The 21,160-nt window shown below is 42.1% G+C and overlaps 1 protein-coding gene across 1 annotated transcript in view; it reads right to left on the bottom strand.

Moving 5' to 3' along the window:
• RAB3GAP2 (RAB3 GTPase activating non-catalytic protein subunit 2) overlaps window positions 1-21,160 on the bottom strand; it is a 47,724-nt gene that overhangs the window by 6,269 nt on the left and 20,295 nt on the right. Inside the window, exons 16-30 of the mRNA XM_053383128.1 lie at window positions 19,838-19,920; window positions 16,201-16,265; window positions 15,494-15,584; window positions 13,845-13,972; window positions 11,880-12,093; window positions 10,980-11,077; window positions 10,415-10,520; window positions 8,954-9,114; window positions 7,984-8,200; window positions 5,143-5,316; window positions 4,911-5,017; window positions 3,437-3,503; window positions 2,698-2,768; window positions 1,840-1,875; window positions 563-637 (exon numbers count right to left, since the gene is read on the bottom strand). Coding sequence (XP_053239103.1) covers window positions 563-637; window positions 1,840-1,875; window positions 2,698-2,768; window positions 3,437-3,503; window positions 4,911-5,017; window positions 5,143-5,316; window positions 7,984-8,200; window positions 8,954-9,114; window positions 10,415-10,520; window positions 10,980-11,077; window positions 11,880-12,093; window positions 13,845-13,972; window positions 15,494-15,584; window positions 16,201-16,265; window positions 19,838-19,920 — 1,693 coding nt within the window. The remainder of the gene's footprint in view (window positions 1-562; window positions 638-1,839; window positions 1,876-2,697; window positions 2,769-3,436; window positions 3,504-4,910; window positions 5,018-5,142; window positions 5,317-7,983; window positions 8,201-8,953; window positions 9,115-10,414; window positions 10,521-10,979; window positions 11,078-11,879; window positions 12,094-13,844; window positions 13,973-15,493; window positions 15,585-16,200; window positions 16,266-19,837; window positions 19,921-21,160) is intronic.

Here is a 21,160-nt window from a genome sequence, read left to right as displayed (position 1 = left end):
GATTCGAACAGCCAACCTTCTGATCGGCAAGTCCTAGGCTCTGTGGTTTAACCCACAGCGCCACCCGCGTTCCTAGATAGATAGATGATAGATGATAGATAGATAGATAGATAGATAGATAGATAGATAGATAGATGATAGATGATAGATAGATAGATGATAGATAGATAGATAGATGATAGATGATAGATGATAGATAGATAGATAGATAGATGATAGATAGATATAAAAATATAAAACCAATAAAACCAGGGGGTTCTCTCAACTTTCCCAAGCCAGTTTCGGGGGGCGGGGAGCCCTTGCACAGAGCTTCCACTGACGAGACTCATTAGATCAGTCCTGCCCAGAGGGTTTGTGGGTCAATGGTTCCCAGGTCTGGGAACAGGTTGCCTGACCTGGATGGGGTCACATTCTCCTAAAGGACTAGGTGAATCCCACCCACGGACTCTTTGTCGTAAAGAAGCTTTCATTCCTCTCTATTGCACAGAAACAGAGTTGCAACATGCCACTTTATTAATCTATTACAAACAACGCGAGTCTCAGGTTTGGGGGTGGGTGTTACCTCCATTAGTGTCTGAAGAAGATCTGAGCAAGACCCAAGAAAAGATGTCATTGCCATGTCACTCATCCCCACATCCTGTTTGAGAAAACAACATTAGCCTGCGCAATGTGCTTTTTCCTGCACACATTTAAAAACAGTTCTGGTTTTCTGGAACAGAGGAGACTGAGTTATAGCAAAAATAAAATCTTAACTCTTGTGCTAAACAAGACGCTGAAGGAAAAGAGAAACTAGCAATAATAAAACACTTTTTAAAAAAATTCAAAATGTTCATGACATTTCCCACTCAAGTAATAACTAATATTCAAAAGAGCTCTTCCCATTGAAGATGTTTATGTAAAACAATGATAAAGACCAACAAGTGCCTTAGAATATAATTCCCCTTATTTTTCATCAATACATTTGTTTACATTGCTGCTTAAATCAAGGTCAATTCAAATAAAAGTACTCAATATTAATCTGATCCCAATAACTTTCAGTGGATTTGTTCCTGGCTAGGCTAAAATTTTAATTAAAAGACCGCTCAAATAGATACTGACTATGTTGAAAGCAGACTGCACTAAAATTATAAGGAGATAAAGACTGTTATGGAGAAAAGTATTCAGAACACAGTATCACTGTTGCCTAACACTGGTAAAAGCAGAGCCCTTATTCTGCAGAAACATCATGAATATGGAAGTGCAAAACTGTTGAAAGTTACCTAGGTTTCAAAAAAACACTTACATTTCATAGAATCAGAGTTGGAAGGGACCCTGAGGGTCATTTAGTTCAACCTCCTGCAATCCAGAATTCTCAACTAGATCATACATGAAAGACGGTCACCCAACCTCTGCTTAAAAACCTCCACAGAAGGAGAGTCTACAACCTCCAAAGGCAGACCCTTCCACTGCCAAACAGCTCTTACAGTGAGAAAGTTCTTTCTGATGTTTAGTCAGAAGCTCCTTTCTTGTAACTTGAATCTTATTGGTTTGGGTCCCAGCCTCAGGAGCAACAGCAGGCCCAGGACAGAACCCTATAGCACCCCACTTTTTCCAGGATGATGAGGAACCGTTAGTGTCAAGCAACTACAAATCCACCTTGTCCAGTCCACATTTTACAAGCTTTTCCCAAGCATGTGGTTAGGACAAGGTAAAACCACTAACATCACCTGATAGAGGCCACAACTAAAAGTCTGAACCATAAGGAAACCCACATTCAGGTGAACACAAATGCTCTCAAATATGCCATTTCTACACATGCCTTCAATTAGAAACGGTAACAACAACAACAAAATTACTTGCCCGTCTGCATAATCTGTCTTTTGGTGCTTTTCCAACCTATTAAAGAAATGGTTTCTTGTTAAGTGTCAGAATCCATTTAGTAAAAGCAAAGAACTCAATACATTGGGTTTGCTCCCATCAGTCAGTGTTGAGATCCTCTCCCTCCCATTATTCCCTACAGGCAAAGGAGAGGAGATAGCCCAGGAGTTAAAAAAAAATTAAGCTTCCTTTCTGTCTGAGCAGCACACACAAAAATGGTTCCCTTCCATCTGGGACAAATTCTGTTTTGTGAACTGCTGTGCACCTGGCCCCACCCAAAATCCCAGAGTTGGGCCAGCAGGAAAATCAGTAGGTACACAACAAAAGCAACTGACACCTGAAATACTAAATCCCTGGCAAATTTTATCATAAAACCAAGCAAAACAAAATTGGTTAACTTTTTTTTTTAAGCAAGAAATGTATTTAAAATGCAGTTGCAACATTTATCCAGTCTCATAAAACTTTTTGATTTAAAAGGTGCACCTACTTATTGGAAAAACAGGGGTTTTTTAAGGCACCGTAAGTACTTGCAAAATTACAGATAGCATACGCCTTCTGAAAAAGTAATCTTCTCTCAGCTTATGGGAGAGTGAAAAGTGAGAATGTCCCTTCTAAGACAACAACAAGCACAATCTAAAAACCAACACAGAAGGGGGGACGTTCTTCAGAACTGTTTAAATCTACATATGTTTTTATGTGAACATTAAATTAGCCCACCAAACCCATATCATTAGCTGACTATGATGTCTTTAACTGAGTGCCCTAGTTTAAAACTGAATTCCGTAATGTTGCCCTCACTTCATAGAAAAAGAAAAGGGGAAAGGATAATTCAATATTTACCTTGTCCATTAAATAGGTAGCAGCAGAAAGTCTTTTCACGATGAATGTGTTCCACATCATCAGAGCAATTCCTAAAACAGTTACAGTAGAAGGCTATGTCAAAAACATTTTTTGTCAGGCAAGATTCATAGGGTGAAATCCAACATTGCATGAGCAGACTTCTTGTTGTTGTTCCCCAGTGCCCCACACAAGCACAATCCTCTGAAACATATTTGAGGGGTTCTCACGAAGCACTAAGCTAAAAGGAGGAGACAACGAGAAAGTCCTGTTGTACAAGCAAAGTCCATTCTAATCACATATCACCACAACTAGATATCACTGCACAGGATGCAACATCTCTGAATAGTGTTGATGTGAAACAAAGAAGATTGCTTTGGTGGAAAAGAGCTTCCTCTATTTATACTGCTTTGAAGGTGGAAAGATTTTTCCAGTGGTGTTCAAGTGGGAAAGTCATTAAATGCTGTACTGATTCAGTAAGCAAACTCTAAGAAGGATTTGGGGGGACTGTGACACTGCCTGAAGGTTTTCTTTCTTTTGCCGAAGTTCTGACCTCTTAAACCAGACCAACACACTTCTCTCAAGATTTGTTGGTCTAGATAGAATATACTAGTTTTTAACAACAGCATCTCTCAAAGTTTGCAAGGAGAAACCTTCATAGATCAGTTTGATTGAACGATAAGTATTGACAGCATGCAGAATCTTGTGCTATTCAAGTATTAAATAGTTATTTCATGCTTACCATACTGAACATGAGCATTATTGATGCATCTGAGATGTTCTATAGACCTGATGAGAAAACGTGCTTCCTTGTATTAAAGAGAGAGAAACAGAGTGTTAAAATTGGTCAATGAAATGAATTAAATAAGCTGGAAGTTGGTGCCTCTTAAGCTACTCGTTGCAAAATTTGTAGCCTTGACCTAACATTTCAAACTTGTTTTATCAATGACATTAGCTTTGCAGGCTGAAACTCAAGTACACACACAGAGGAGCATTTCACTTTTTCTTTCAAACAAGAAAGCTGAGAGTAGGTTCCCCCCCAAAAAAAAGCTTTGTTCTGGAAAGATTATTCAGATAGAAATAACAATAGCTAACTGGCAGTCACTGCAGGGTTTAAGAGAGCAGTTATAACAACATTAAAGCAGCTGGTGCTGTGCATAAATATTTCTAGCTTTAAAAATAGATGGTGGAATGTGGGAAAGAGATAAGAAGACTGAAAATAACTTTTTTAAAAAATCTGCATTTTACTCCTGAATCAGAGCAAACAGCAGTCTGCGGAAAACTTGATTGCTGTTTGCTCCAATTCAGCGATAAAATGTGGGTTTTCCCAGGGAAAGTGCAGAGACAAACAACAACACTCTGACGCACAGCATTAAAGCCCAAACCTGTGCCCAGAAACGTGGCACAAAAGGAAATCTGAATGTGCCCTCATGCACAAGAGTATCTGGGGTGCTGCTTCTTTTTTCAATCATCCTACATTGGGAAAACTCCCCTGACTGGCTGAATTCAGCCTGGTGTGGGAGAGAGAGTCAAGAAGAATCCACCAGATGATCTCTGAGTGATTTACAGTATACAAGGCAAAACTTTGATTCCCAATTTTTTAACAATGGTAACAAAAGCAGGTAGCTATATTAGGCTGGTGAAGTTAAGGAGAGGAGTTTTGTCTGAAAGGGCAGAGCGCTCATTTCAGTTCTGGTACTCAAAACAAATCCTAAACTCAGGATGTGCTGAGAGACACCCTGTTCTTTCATTCTGCATCTGGCTCTGATTGTTTCTTTCACTAGCACTCCCAAGATCTACCAAAACAGATGAAAAAAGTCTGAAGTTTACCAGCCCCTGATCTAATGCAACAGCCTTATCTTCCAAGAAGCCAGCTTTATACTCTGTATTGCTATGTGCCCTAATTTGCTTTAGTCTGCAAAACACACAGACACATAGTTCAGTCTAGCATTGTAGAAGCTGATAATGTGAAAACAGCTAACAAATTATGACAGCTGAGCTGAGTATTACAAACACAGTGCAAATTTTGTCTTCCTTGCAAAAGAAGTGGTAAAGTAGCTTTCTAACTTGAAACTGATCCAAGCAGCTTTTTCTTTCTTCAATGAGCCAGTCTTACATATATATATATGTTTTTCATCAAATGCTAGTTTACATTATTTACACCACACAGCAACAGCACCTGTAAGGTAGGAAAGAGCAGTGAAATGCCCCATTACCTCTGGGTCCTTGTTCCACTGCACAACATACTCCCAACAGCAATGTGCATGCAGCACATCCGCCTCCAGGCTACAAGGAAACTCCTGATATGCTAGATGCAGTAATTCTAGAAATAAAAGTTACAGGAGATTGTTCTTAAGTAATTTGCTGTTTGCCATTTAGAAACAACTCAGTCATTTCTGTTTGTTCCAGAAGTAACTTTACATTCAAAGATTGGCTTTGCATTTTTACCTAATATGGTTTCCAAGCCTTTCTGGTCTTCAGCGGCCTCCTCTAGAAAACTGCTGTCTGTTTGTGGCATTTCCTCTTTGTTTTCTGATTCTTCTCTCTGCCTCCCCAGCCTAAGTAATGGCAGACTGAGGTCCTGCTTGAAAACCCATTTTGCTACGCTGTCAGCAATGCCTCCTAAGACAAAGTAAAAGATTAAGTTTTATGTTTCTCTTTGAAAACAAGCCTAGGCCCAGTTTACACATAACACACACACCCCATCAAATAGTATCATCTTCCTCAGGGGAAACCAATGTGGTACCTTCCAGATAGTTGGATTTCAATTCCTATCACCCCTAACCATTGCGCATGCTGGCTGGGGCTGATGGGAGTTTGGAGGTCCATCCCCGCCCCGGATAGTAACGTTTCATGTTGCATATAGCTAAGAATGCAAGTGTCCTGCTGGGTCCGTCCAAAGGCCCATCTATTGTAGCATCATGTTCTCACAGTGACTAACAAAAATGTTTGCGGAAATGTCCATAGGCAGGACGAGTACAATAATACAAAATCACGCTGGGATGCTCTTACATGGAAAAACTCTTCCCCATATAGAGAAAAAAGCACATCAGTGAGAAGAGTTAGACCAGGCATGGCCAAACTCAGGGACTACAACTCCCATCATCCCTAGCTAACAGGACCAGTGGTCAGGGATGATGGGAATTGTAGTCCCAAAACACCTGGAGGGCCAAGTTTGGCCATGCCTGGGTTAGACAGAGCCTTTTACCTCAGAATGCTAGTTTTCAACATTCAAATGTGAAACAATGTGTGTGCGTTGTGCTAGCAAAGCAAGCAGAATTTGTGTAACGCATGGGTGGGAAGGCCACATTCCCTTGGGGGTCTTCTTTTGGGGTCTGTACACCAGCACAAAGCCACCCCACCCTGCCATTTTCACCCATCCTGCCTCCCTCCCCTCCTCTCTCACTCACACACCATCTATTCTCTTTCTTACACATCCCACCAAAATTAACAACCATCCCAGATTGCACCATCATTGCCTTTCTAAGAAACTTCCAGGTTTGCCCCCCCTCCCCCACTGCTTTTTATGTTTTTGCAGAAGCAGGTACTGGGGGATAGGGAGAAAGGAAAAGCAAACAGGCAGTTCCCCACCCACAAGATAAAGGTTGTTTCTGTTGAATGTACGGGCAGGCCCAATGTTTCATATCCAATATGAAATTTCTTCAATAAATTTAGAAGGGCCGAATTCATCAAGTATCTAGAGAGAGAGACTGCATGGCTCCCATGCATTTCAACCCTGTAATTGCTCCTAATTTTTTTCTATTAGATTCTACAGAATGCTCAGAAAACTCAAACCTGCTGGAACCTTTATACCAATTATTTAATGCTGTGTATCTTATGTATTTTTACTGCTGTATGTTGCATTTTAAGGTATTTTATTGGATTGAGATTTTAAACTGTTTTAAGATGCCCCAAGTGGTAATGGGCAGTAGAGGGCACGATAGAAATGTTTACACACACACACACACACACTCTTAATATATAACATATAATCTGCCTACTTCAGACTGAGCTCTCTCGCCCAAGGGTAACTTTGCTTGCAGTTGTCATAATGCAAAGAGGAATGAGAACTTTACCACATTGGGCGCATATGTCATCTATATGCAATCCTGGCCTATGTTCTAAATTAGTCTAAGCATGGAGAAAAAGATAACTGCGGAGAGCTTAAAAAAAAAAAGGACTGATCTGAGCAAAGGCAGGAAACAAACTGAAGCCCCTATAAGAGACACATCCTGATACTTTCTCAAGTTTAGCTTTTTCTGCCTTCAATCGCTAGGGGGAACCAAACCCACAGAAGAACTTTTGTCATGGGAGAAGACAACATTCAAAGCTATAAACTCAGATGTCACTATCATTGCTTAAATCAAAGCAATTGCTTAAGCTTCCCCCTACGCGGTTTTAAAAACCATTTTTTATTAAGATAGCTTACCATCTTAATGTCTCGCTTGAGGTCAATGTCAACATGCACACAGTCAATCCTTTGTTTCATCAGCCCTTTTCTCTGCTGGGACATGAACACTGGCGCAGGCCACATAACCTACTACTGACACTAATCCCATTATCAGATTCTACCACACTGAACCTGAAATTGTCCTGTAAAGACTAACAGAATGCCTGATCTTTTGCTAGAAAACGCTGTTTTTTACATTCATAACTGAACATCTTCCTTCAGGCTTCTTCTACACCACTGGGATTTTTTTTTAATCTCTCTCTCTCTCTCACACACACACACACAGTTCGGATAGTACAATAACTGACTCTAACCCACCCCTGCTGGAGCAAGTTCTTCAGCATGAAGCCACAGATCAGCAGTGGGGGAATTCTGGACCACAGGCCCAATTAGGCCTGGTGAGGAGCCACCTGTCCCATACCTGATGCCATACATGATATCAGGTGTGGGGCAGAGAAAGAGGTACGTGGCTACCAAGAAACCACTGGGAGTCTTGAAGTGCACTCCCCATTGTTCCTTAGTAAGCAAGAAAGGGACAGCAAGCTAGAGGTTTCTGATAGCCATGGTGACTGCTAGGACATGAGGCAGGGAGGCAAATACGAGGCAGAGGCAGAAATCCAGTAGAGGCACTTGCTCACAGAAGATGGGGAAGACCTTTGATTTCCCCTGCAATCTCCTGTGTCACCTTCCCAGGGATCGCAAACGCTCTGGAACAGATTTTCAGGGGGCATGGGGGCTGCAGGGGAATGGGCAAAAACTGCCCACCTCCCCTCTTCTGCAAATGAAACCCCCCACTCATGGGTCTTTGGATCCAAGCCAATGTTTTTCAGCACATTCACCTTTTCCTCCTTCCAGCAGCTTCTTCACAGAGAGTCTGCCAAGAGGCTCAGTTTGCAGAGCGGAGACTTGGCTTGTCTTCTTGTTCACTTTACTGTGAAGGAGTGTCTGGAGAATCAGGCAATCCTCTAACTGTTTTAGCAGAAGTTTCCAGTATTCGGTATCGAGGGAGAGTGCTTCCCAAGGGTCCGTATCGGCACCTACTGTGATATGGGAAAACTAACAGAAAAGATGGTTTTGTCCAAGAAGGCAAAGTAAGAGTGAAGTTAGCAATATTTCGCACCTTACACAACGCAAAACCCAGCTTAGAAAGCTATAGCAAAACCACAGCTGCCTGATGAGTGTAACTATGAGATAAAAGCGTGGATGTGAGATGTAGCCTTTGGAGAAGAAAAAATAGGAAGAGAGAAAGCAAATCTCAGTAAACACAATGGAAAACAAAAGATGTAACCACCACTACTTCTACTGACCTATTTCATAGGGTTATGAAGATAAAACACACTTCATGCAGGCAACTCTCCAACCATTGACGGAGGGGCACAATAAAAAATGTGAATGAATACATAGCCGTCATCTGCACACTAAAAGCTGGAAATCTGTTGTACAAAAGCTGATCTTCCTAGGACTGTAAGAGCTCAGCAAGAGCAAAAACAAAGCACATTTAACTGTTAACGCTCAGCTGGTGAGAAGGAACACAACTACAAACAGCCCAGGAAGCACACAATGCATTAAGTAAAAATGTGGCACTCCAGTTTATCCTGCTAAGTTTACTAAGCTGTTAGCATGATCCACCTTAACAAACCACGCTTCTGACGCCTGGGTATCTCATGTGCCTAGAACAACAACTTTCACTATACCTTTTTCAAATGGTGGCGAGATTAAAATCAGCAGATCACAGAGGGGCTTTATAGCTTTCTTTCGGGAAAGCAGCAGCTGCTATTTGGTGGAGAGGAATACAGCTAAGTTACTTACTTTTTTCTCCGCTATGCTATCTGTTATCTGTGCTGTTACACAATGCCCGACATGAGCAGATAGCAAAGCGGCTCCGTTGTTCTCAGACTGAATACACGCTGTGCGCATCTGCTGCCACCAGGGGGAAACGGACTGGGAATCCCAAGTCTCATCTATAGCGACTGAAACAGAAAGTGGGAAACTCCGGTGTGCAACTAGGTCAGCTAAAATCAGCAGAACAAGAAATAAAGCAGGAGAGGAAACCACACTTTAAACAAAGTCAGCTCTATAAATACAGCATCGATCTGTAAGGGTCGGATCCAGACACCTTCTTCCATGAATGCAACAGCTACTGTACTTCTGTTCGTGGAAGAGATCCCAATCCAGTAGCGGCTCCTGCCGGTGGGAAGCTTTTCAAAAATGGCACGTGCTACAAGATATGCACATGCTATCGGTCATCTCCAACACCTGCTGGAGCCATTTTTTAGAAAGGGATTTAGAAAGGGAAAGGAGGGCTGTGTCTTTTTATAAAGCACCTGTCATTTGCTGATGATGCTGAGCCTGGTGCTGGTGCTGTCACAAGGGTTTCACAGGTCCCATGCAAAGGAGACTTCTACCATAAACTCTGCTCCATTTGGCACATGCAAGTTTAAACCTGACCATTAGAAAAGTTGAACTAGGGCTCTGGAAGGCCCTGCAAGGCTCCTGAGAGACTCAGCCCTTTGGATAGGAAGGGATGGCCACTCATCGAGTGGCAGTGGTTGAAGGTCTTCCTGACTTTATGTGATTTTGCATTTGCGCACAGACTTCCGGAACATAACCCGCACACACGTTTCAGGCCTACTTTACTGCAGGAGTCCTCGCTATGTCCCTGTTTCTTAACAAGGGAGCAGAAAATATTTCCAGAGGGGTTATCAGCCCAAGAAGGCCCCAGAAAAAGCCAGCAAGAAAGTCAACGAAAGCCATCACTGTGGGCTTGTATGACTGACAGTTTTCCTTTCGTAAAATGGGGCTCTGCTTCACTGGGATGATGCAAAGCAAAAAAGCTGGGAAGACCCTGAGCAAACCAAAAACACTATGTGAAGTACATAAAGTGTTGACAATATAGAAGTGACCCTTAATGTGCAAGAGAGATAGAACCTGAGATTTCTGTGCCCACTTTTGAGTACAGGAACAGGCTGAGAACAGGAAATTTCCAGTCAGTGCAACCGGACGAGGAGATATTTTGAAAGGTCTGTTGCACCTGAGCGTGCAAAAGTTCAGGTCTCCTAGGCACCATAATGAGAACATTGGTGCAGCCGCAGATGGCCCTTAAACAAACTTCTCAATTATTCATCGGTTCATTTATTCTGAAATACATTCACATGCAACATTAGGTTTGGCTTTATTCACAGTTCTAATTATTGCTTGCTGAGTCAGGTAAAGGGCCCGTTTTTCAAGAAGTGAGCATTTGCCCATTTCCATTCTGCGAACTCATCTCACCTGTCATTTTGCTCAGGAGGGAGAGTGCAGCATGAAGGCAGCAAATTGATTGCGTTCTATGAAGAATATCCTTTTCCTTAGAAAGCCACACACTGAGAAGCAGGGACTGGGGAAGGTGAGAGAGGAGAAAAAGATTTAGGATATTTCTCTTAAATAAAAATAGATACAGGTGATTACAAAAAGCCAGTGATGGGCTAAAACTCTTAGTTCTAAAGAGGATTTAAAATTACCATTAAGTCATTTCAGACTTAATTATTGGTGTTCATTGGGTTAATCGGCCGCAGATTATTTACTGCATTGTGATTTCACTATTTTACTGCTTTATTGTTTTAATCTGCATGCTGCCTTGAGATTGCAGTAGGCGGTTTGGAAAGTTGTTTCTTCGCTATGCATCCGGAGATGTCTTCAGATATAATAACCAACTTTTTAATGTTGGTTCCTGAGATCAAGGACCTTGTAACTTTTCTCTCAAAAGTAAGAAGAGCTCTTTAGCAGAGAGCAGCTAGAGTGGAGGCCTGACAATGACTATAAAGAACAAAAGGGGAAAGCTAATAATAGGACTCACCAATAATAGCTGGGGGCTAAATCCTGCAGCCTCTAGTGTCTGGCACATTTCTTCTGTGGAACTTTCTCCATGTAAACACTTCCAGAAAAAAAAGCTTCCTGCACACACACACAAAACACACCACACATGGTTTTCCCCAATCAATTAAAAATGAAAGCTTCGCCCACTGAATGGATACTTTCTGCTTGCAAACAAAGCAACCTTTCAGACAGTAATGCATGCAGATTTGGCCAATTCACATCAGCAGTAAATAAGACTAGTGGGAACTTGCACACAGCTTTCCTCTTCTCCTTTCTGCATGCAGCCCACTAGGCACTACTGCAGGTCTTTCAGCCTGCTATCGCAGGACTACCTTGACCCAGAGCCCTCCATTCAATCTCAATGTTCTTCTCCTGGAGCTCTTTCCCCAATTCATTATTTCAGTAGATGAGATAGCTCTAAAGGTAAAGGGACCCCTGACCATTAGGTCCAGTCGTGGCTGACTCTGGGGTTGCGGCGCTCATCTCGCTTTACTGGACGAGGGAGCCGGCATACAGCTTCCGGGTCATGTGGCCAGCATGACTAAGCCGCTTCTGGCGAACCAGAGCAGCACACGGAAACGCCGTTTACCTTCCCGCCGGAGCGGTACCTATTGATCTACTTGCACTTTGACATGCTTTGGAACTGCTAGGTTGGCAGGAGCAGGGACCAAGCAACGGGAGCTCACCCCATAGCAGGGATTCGAACCACTGACCTTCTGATCGGCAAGTCCTAGGCTCTGTGGTTTAACCCACAGTGCAACCCGCGTCCCATACGAGACAGCTCTAGCCAGACACAAATGGGGGAAACCCTCAGAAACAGAGGAGCTTAACGTGTATATTGGAGACACCACAGGGGGAGTTTACTGCAAAATGTTCATACCTAAAGCCACATATTCTCTCTCGTCCAGCTTCTTCACATTAATCACATCCTTTTCATAATCCATATACTCCAAGAAGGTTTTCACGGGCAATACGCCATCTTTGTCGTCCGCAAAATGAACCGAAGGTTGAGTGTTCTGCTGCTTGTAGTTCTCCAGTAACATCTGCAGTCTAGTAAACTCTTGTTCATCTAATCGGAGTAATTTAGCCAAGTCCTTAAAAACAGTAAGTCAAATATGCAACAGTGAGTTTTATATGTAATCTTGGCAGCATGACTAACGATTGCAACTCAATGGAAAACAGCCCAAATTCTTACACTGGATGCTTAGTATCAATCACTGGAATATAGCTATAATGGAGAGAAGCCCACAAAATTGGATATTTTGACAAGGACTAGAACTGCCAGACACTTTTTATATGATTTGGTGTTCCTTTATGACATATACAGCAGAACAGAAATTTGCCATGCCTGGCAAATTTATAACTATAGTTGATGATCAGATAAAGATGATAGTCTTTACTTAGACATTGTTATTTTAACTCATGTGCAACTACTCATTCTACATGCCTATTTTATGGTTTTGATTTTAATATTTTAATTCTATTATTATTATTATTATTATTATTATTATTATTATTATTATTATTTATTGAATTTATATATCACCCTATAGCTGGGGGTCTCAGGGCAGTTTATAGAATAAAATCAAGACATAAAACCACAAAATACATAATAAAAATAAAAACAACAATTCAATTAAAAAAAACACCCCACATTTTAAAAGGGCATAGGATGTAAACCAGATCAACCAAAGGCCTGGTTAAAAAGAAATGCTTTTGCCTGGCGCCTAAAGGTGTATAACAAAGGCGCCAGGCGAACTTCCCTGGGGAGAGCATTCCACAGATGGGGAGCCACTGCAGAGAAGGCCCGTTCTCGTGTTGCCACCCTCCAGACCTCTCTAGGAGGAGGCACACGAAGGAGGGCCTCAGAAGATGATCTCAAGGTCCGGGTACGTTAAAATGGAAAGAGGTGGTCCTTGAGGTATTGCGGTCCTGATCCATTTAAGGCTTTATGGGTCAAAACCAGCACTTTGAATTTTTGTCTGTTCCTACAACTGTTCTGTCTATGTTATATACATTATAAAATGAAATAATAATAATAATAAATTTACCCCAAAAAATGCAACCGTGAAGATCACATCCATTCTGGAAATATTAATAGCAGTTGTAGGAGATGCAGGAAACACAGTTCTCACATTGCCATTCTCTCAGAGCAGATGCTGTTTTATTAATGCTTCTAAAAAATGATGACCTATATTGCACAAGCAGTAGCCCTGATTTTTAACATGCAAGTGACAATCACTTATAAAGTGAAGATTATTGAGAAGCCACCTTTAAAATACTTTTTTTCCCTCTTGTAATGCTCATTTCCTGCATATACTGCATGAAGCAAGCTCTTTTAAAGGTCTAGGCACAAGTACCTTGATCAAACAGCTAAGTACCAAGAAAGGCACTAGTTAAACTGTGTTTAAGTTACAGGATCATATAGGATGGTAAAAAAATAAATTCCCTCATGCACCATTTTAATCTCTGTGTAGGAAAAAGCATGTAGGGTCACAGAAAGCTGGCTTGTACCAGGTCAGATCACTGGGTCCATCTAACTCAGTTTCCCCTACACTGACTGGAAGCAGCATTCCAGGGTTTTAGGAAGGAGGTCTTTCCAAGCCCTAAAAGGAGATACCAGGGGCTGAAACTGCCTACAAAGCTATGGTGAGCTGCTGAGAGCAACGGCCTTTAAAACATTTTATTTTAAGAAGGATTAGTACTTTATTAGAAAGCAATGTTTTCATCCGTATATTTTTCTTTCGATCATAACACACAGAGTGCGCACTCCAAGGATTCTTAAATTTCTGTCTTTCTCAAAACCAACCCCCCCCCCCAGGAAAAAAATGTTCACACTACTCACGTTATTAGATGGCACAATCTCACACGGCACAGTCAGAGAATTTAGCTTGCTGACTGACTCATGAAGGCGCATTAGTTTCAGTTTGTTTGCACAGAACTGTAACAGCCCTTCATCGATACACTCCATCTCTGCCGGGGGGGGGGGGAGGAAACACACACACACATATTAGTCTTAATGAATGTGCAATGGAGCTGTAAGATAGCTCTGCAGCTTCATTAAACTCCCCATTAAGCAATATTTCCAGAGCGCAGCTGCTTGCATGAGAATTCTGTTTTATCAGGTTAAAGGTTATCTGGGTGAGTTTTGCCTACAGGCAAAGGAAGTGTCAGCTTCTCTTTGAAAGCGGAATCTTGAGCAGGACGCTTATCAACAACATGAAAATCAAACGTCTCAACACACAAAGAACGTCTCTTCACAGCAGGCAGGCAGAAAATGAATTCCCTACACTGTCTAACAGTTCATCACACGCATTTTGACATTTGTCACACGTCGCTTACATATAGGGCGCAAACCATTTAGTTTTGAAGTCACCCAGGTTGTTGTTTTTTTACTTGTGGAAGGTTTCAATATCTACACTGTGACCTCTGCCTACTGAAGCAGTTCAAGACTTCATTAACAAGAAGAATGGGGTTGTCTCAATATGCAACTGAAGCAAACGAGACGGGCCATAACATTTGATTTTACACAGATCAGAGTGCTGGTAGTTGGGGTGTGGGGAAAAATCTGCTTATGTCACATACAAAGGAACAGAAAAATGCTGCAATAGTAAATCTGCTTCTCGTAAGTTCAGATTTACACTGTGTACTAATTAATTTGCCTCATATTAAAAAGCTACCCTAAAGTTTTCCCTGTTCAGAGACTCACCTTGCAACTAAGGGATCACCCACCAAATAATCAGTTTATAAGTTAACTGTCCGCATGCAGGCTCTGAGAATGCCAAATGTAAGGAAGGATCTCTGTTGAGGTTGAGATTCCCTATCCTTGCAGAAAGAGAGCAGGGGGGTGAGACAAACCCTACCCCACAGCACTGTAGACAAGGGGTGTATATGTGTGCTTCCCTTAAACTTCCTGGAATCTCTTAAAGCAGAAGCATGAATGGGAAAGAAAGCGATCACAGGGTTCAACAGGGGGACCAAAAAAGGGACAGGATCCCTACGTCACCAAAGCAGTAGCGGGGGAACTGAGCTCAGGGAAGAGCCCAATTCTCTTTCTCCAACAACTGCATCAGGAATGAAGTGCAACCAAATATGACTGTGGGAATGGCAGGGGCTAGATTCTGCAAATTAGGGGCGAGTTCTCTCCAAGCATGCACTTCTTCCTGTAACTAATCAGCCGTGGGGAGAAGAAGAAGACAGAATCTAAAAATTAGACCTCCCTCAGGGTCCCACTTGCTTCTTTCATATGAAATTCAGTCACCATTTTGATCACAGCCGAAAAGATATTTCGCCAAACCGCTTTGAGGTTTTTTTTCTTACAGTCCAGCAGTATATAAATTTCATGAAATATATAAATAGAACAAATGATGACTGTGAAAGTTTCAAGAGTCGAAGTATTCTGTCTCCATTTTTACTGTCTCTATGGGCCTTTGGTTCGATCCAGTCGGCCTCTACTTATGTTTTTACATGGTTACAGAAGACATTTTCACTCACCCTGACTTTTTAAGGTATCCATTAACGTTTGCGCTATGCTTGTCAAAGAAGACAGTGGCAATCGCTCGTTTGCAAGAATGCTTTCCAGTGCCTGTCAGTAAAATAAACCACACACGAGTCAATTTTGCTCCATCATTTCATGCTGTTAAAACAAAAGCCATGCAGGGGCTTCCTATAAGCAGCCATCAGCACAATTCCAAATAATCTCTCTTGGGCTGGAATGCTTTGCTGGGCCTATGGTGCATGTGCTGAGGGACAAGGGCTGTCAAGGTGGGGTGGAAATGCCTACGAAATTAATCCTGCATTTATAGTCTGATCTCCCAAACCAGTTCTGTAAATCTAATTTGTAAGTTACCTAAAGCAACATTGTTCAAAGTGTCAGGGTGGACTACTTAGAGAAACAAAGGCAGTTGCCAGAAACCAGCAAGCACAACCAACACTACCCCACAATATGAATGCACTGATTGGCCCAGGAAAGAGAGGGAGGGAGGGAGCCACCACCAAGCAGGGGGCTATAATCTCTGCATGTTGGTGGAAAATGCAGCAACCCTTCACTCTTACAGTTCGCCTCCCCATTTAAAGAACTAAAATGTCTGCACATAGAAACAAGAGTTGTTAGGCATGCATAAAACAGTAACAAACCATTTGCCTAATTTGGATCAAAAGGCAATAATGAATGCAAAATGAAGCCCTTCCTAGCTCATTACCTGTTTTTTAGTAGCGGGATATTTAATATCAAGAATTAATCCCTTCACTTCAGCCTCAACCACGTCTGGAAAGAAAGAAAATAAGAAGAAGAAAAAATAAATGCACATTACAAAAGAGGTTTAAGAAAACTAAAGGGTGCCCACTTTAGCTATTGGGGGCTCCTGCAGTCAAGAGAGCAACAAATGAGAAGGCGCAGAATGCCTGCATCATACCACTTAGGGGCAGTGCACTACAGCCAGCCATTTCCAACCAGAATGATCTGGCTCTGTTGCAGTGACACAGCACATCAGGGAGAATTCAGCATCTTTGGACAGGAGCCAATGCAAGACAAACTTCACTCTAATTATCAAATTAAAGCCTAAAAGTAGAGTACAGTCTAAAAGTAAAACTGCCTATCATGTCACCCTCTTGTTTCAGTTGTGGGATGTTTGTTTTCCTGCCTTGCAGCCCTGGGGGCTTCTCAACTATTGTCACAAGTAGCTCAAAGTCTAGCACTGCAAAGTGGAGCAAATGGGAGACTCTTTGGGCAGAGCTTCATTAATAGCTGCTGGGTGTGATACTAGGATGTTTCAAACAGCAGAAGGAACTACACAAATCACAGCTATGCAATAGTGCCTTTAGCAGAATGCTGAGACATGTGGGAAATGCATTTGCCTCCATGCAATCCAACCCAAATTCCTTACCCCCCCCCAAAAAAAATTCTAATTAAAGTTATGACATGTTTTCCACCCTTCCTGCTTATCTCTGTTACATCCTCCTCCAAACACATCCCTTGACCCCTTTCTGCCCCACTACAGTAGCAGTCTGTACTAAGATTTGCAAGTTAAGGAGAATCATATGGCTTTTAAAAACACAGACACACAAAAACCCCCACCATTTTTCAATTGCTGAAGCTAATGGCAAAACTAAGTCAACAGACTGTTCACTTTTCCAGGAGCAGTGCATCTGCAGAGCCAACTGTGGCGTCATTTGCACCAGGCATCAAGCAGCTAGGCCCTAGATTTTTAAACCTGTCACTGGGAATTCAATTTGTGTCTGCTGTTGCACAACTTGTTTACTTACAACAAAAAGCAGCATCTCTCAGGTCATAAATGAATAGCAGAGAGGACTAAGTTGAAAGGAAAGCTAGAGATGTGAAGCAAAGTCAAAGGAAAGGGGTGTCAAGCCTGCATCCTGGGATGTGAACAGTCCCTGGGGCTTTCAAGGGTGGAGTGGAAGAGATGTGTCTCTCTCTGCTCCTTGCCAGATCTATACATTCTGCACAGGCTGGCAGCCTGAACTGTTTGCTCTGTTTTGTTTTGTTTTTTAGGGGATGTCAGCGTGTATTATGCTCATGGTGCGACCTCTACTTGGGGTTTAACCTGACAGCTCAAATTCACTTGGTTAAAAATAACATGGAAAAGCACTAAAACGAAGTTGATAGTGTACAAGGTGAAAGGCACATCCACTAGAAATGCCAAGTCTCTAGTTAAGCCTTTATGCCGCTTTATATGTGGAAAGACCATATATGCAAGGGGTAAATTAAATACAACATAGTCCCACTCCAAAATAATGCATTGCTTTACGCAAGATGCAGCTTAAGTTAAGCGACTTTTGCAGAATGTGAAGTGCAATGCTGTTGTGCTAGGAAGTTATAATATATTTTAACCTGCCCCATGACTGAATCACATTTAATCATTATATATTTAATGTAGCACGACATTAAACTAAGTGTAGTTTAACGTAATATTACCCCCATGAGTACAAAAAATGCATGGCTACTGGCTACTGGCAGCATGAAGAGTTGATATTCTTTTTTCTTACATAATTCATGGTCTCTCTTTAGGAATCTAAATTCACTGTATACATTTTTAGGGAAGGTAATTTAACAACTAAATTAGAGTTCTTTATGAACTGCCCCCAAATCGTGAGAGAAAAGAGAGGCATCTCTTAAGACAATTCAACTATTCTACAAGTGATCATAGGCTTCCCAAATTTATTATCCAAGCAAATTAGCCAAGTATTTCTCCATGACAATTTAAGTGCTCATTTCCTTAGACCATGGAAGCTCTGCACAGAGGTTAGATGATCAGAAGTAGAATCATAGAATCATAGAGTTGGAAGAGACCACAAGGGCCATCGAGTCCAACCCCCTGCCAAGCAGGAAACACCATCAGAGCACTCCTGACATATGGTTGTCAAGCCTCTGCTTAAAGACCTCCAAAGAAGGAGACTCCGCCACACTCCTTGGCAGCAAATTCCACTGTCAAACAGCTCTTACTGTCAGGAAGTTCTTCCTAATGTTTAGGTGGAATCTTCTTTCTTGTAGTTTGGATCCATTGCTCCGTGTCCGCTTCTCTGGAGCAGCAGAAAACAACCTTTCTCCCTCCTCTATGTGACATCCTTTTATATATTTGAACATGGCTATCATATCACCCCTTAACCTCCTCTTCTCCAGGCTAAACATGCCCAGCTCCCTTAGCCGTTCCTCATAAGGCATCGTTTCCAGGCCTTTGACCATTTTGGTTGCCCTCCTCTGGACACATTCCAGTTTGTCAGTGTCCTTCTTGAACTGTGGTGCCCAGAACTGGACACAGTACTCCAGGTGAGGTCTGACCAGAGCAGAATACAGTGGCACTATTACTTCCCTTGATCTAGATGCTATACTCCTATTGATGCAGCCCAGAATTGCATTGGTTTTTTTAGCTGCCGCGTCACACTGTTGGCTCATGTCAAGTTTGTGGTCAACCAAGATTCCTAGATCCTTTTCACATGTACTGCTCTCAAGCCAGGTGTCACCCATCTTGTATTTGTGCCTCTCATTTTTTTTGCCCACGTGCAATACTTTACATTTCTCCCTGTTAAAATTCATCTTGTTTGTTTTGGCCCAGTTCTCTAATCTGTCAAGGTCATTTTGAAGTGTGATCCTGTCCTCTGGGGTGTTAGCCACCCCTCCCAGTTTGGTGTCATCTGCAAATTTGATCAGGATGCCCTTGAGTCCATCATCCAAGTCGTTGATAAAGATGTTGAATAAGACCGGGCAATAAGTAGCAATAAGTCACAATCAAATTAAGAATGGGTGTCACACCTTTCCAAACTACATCTTCATAAACCACATTTATGAACTCAACAGCAGTTATGCAATATTGCCAATTCCCATCAATTTCAAAAGACTGTTCACAGGGGCGGGGGGGAATCCAAAGGGATTGGGAGACTACTAAAAAACGTTTGAATTTCATCTTGTTTGGACCAACTGCATGGAGAGTTTGCACTTTGGCAGCTTCTACACGGGTGGCACAATATTTCAATCAGATATTATACAGGTATTGTAGTGCAGAATATTAGTGATACTAACAAATTTTGTACACAACTAATTGCTTAAATGTAACAGAAAGCCTATCCCTCTGTGATGTAGGTGAACCTCAAAAGGTACCTAAGTATGTTAAGGAGAGCCTGCTGGATCAGGCCAGTGGCCCATCTAGTCCAGAATCCTGTTCTCACAGTGGCCAACTAGATACCTTGTGAAACCCTCATGCACGACCCAAGCAAAACAACCTTCTCCCCTCCTGCAGCTTCCGGCGACTGGTATTCAGAAGCATACAGTACTGCCTCTTATCATGTTACATCATACTATGACCCCATAAAAAAAGAACCTACCCAGATTTAACGTTTTAGCTTTCAGCAAGGCAGTCAACTTCTTCACTAGATGCATATCCTTTGCTCGCTCACTCTTCTTATCGCTAGAAGGTATTTGTAAGGGTAAACACATGAAATTGTTTGAATATCAACAGTACATACCAATTAATGTAAGAGATGGTAGCACACAGTCTCCAAACAACTAATGAAGAAGTAAAGGTCCATAATATTAAAGCAATTGGGACGGGAGGGGATAAAAGCTTCTGTTTTTCAACCGTAGCAAGGCAGATGCCTCTGCAAGTTCACAAGGGGTGGAAGTCGTACAGTTTCCTCTCATGTCTGTCCTCAGCATGACTTGGAGGTCTGACGCCTCTCAGGATCAACACACTAATGGTCACTGATGGTAAACAATCAAAGAACTACGTGAACACTTCCAACAGGGGAGTGTTCAGCCTCCATCGTTACAAAGTCATGTATTAAATATTTACCAAGCACACACACCACCACTGGGGGCGGAAATTGTGTCGCTTTCCACGGGTGATGTCAAATACACTAACTGACAGCTGCATTCCAAAAACTATTGAGAGCAGCAGTGGCTGCACTAGCTGGGGGTGGTAGAACTGAATTTTTCCACAATGAACTATCACCGTTAGAGCAATGCAAAAATGCAATATCTCTGCAAGAGCAGCACTGTTTCAAGAAAAGTTGTCTGGGTTCCCCAAAACAAGTGAAAAATAACTGTGTGTTGGTAGCATACACAAACACAGAGGTCTGGTTCATACACGAGGCTAAGCCAAATTTTAGTTTAGTGCAGACCCATGGGTTCTGGGTTCAAAGCTTACCATTTGTCTGAAGGAGACAACCCTTGAGTTTGGACAATATGCTTAGCTAAAGCATAGCATAGCCTAGCTCATAGCAGTGCAGCAGCAGGACCAGAGAAGGAGCAAAGTGGCTGCATTCTCCTCTTCAGGAGCCTGCACACTTTTTGCATTCATGCTAAGCCAAGGTGACATGCAAACTGAGCCACAGTCGCCTAGAAAGATGCCTACTATTTCTCTGAAACAGAAGCAGAGTATGCTGGGTTATCCAATAGCACAACAGTGTTAGTGATTTACCATGAATGCACAGTTCACTCCTATTTCACATCTCACGCAAGTGGGAGCAACAAACCACAATTCTTTTGCTGAGGGTTGCATCTGAACTGGGGATCATTCCCCCCGCCCCAAGCAAGCCAAGGTTTGTTTTGGGCTGACTAATTATGGTTTGCTTGAGCAAAGCAAGCCATAATCCCTGGTTCATTCATAGCACTACACCTAGGAACATGCTTTACTGCTCCCACTTGCT

Source organism: Podarcis raffonei, chromosome 3 (assembly GCF_027172205.1).
Source record: "Podarcis raffonei isolate rPodRaf1 chromosome 3, rPodRaf1.pri, whole genome shotgun sequence".
In the NCBI taxonomy this organism is placed as follows: domain Eukaryota; kingdom Metazoa; phylum Chordata; class Lepidosauria; order Squamata; family Lacertidae; genus Podarcis; species Podarcis raffonei.
This window is presented reverse-complemented; position numbering and strand designations above follow the sequence as displayed.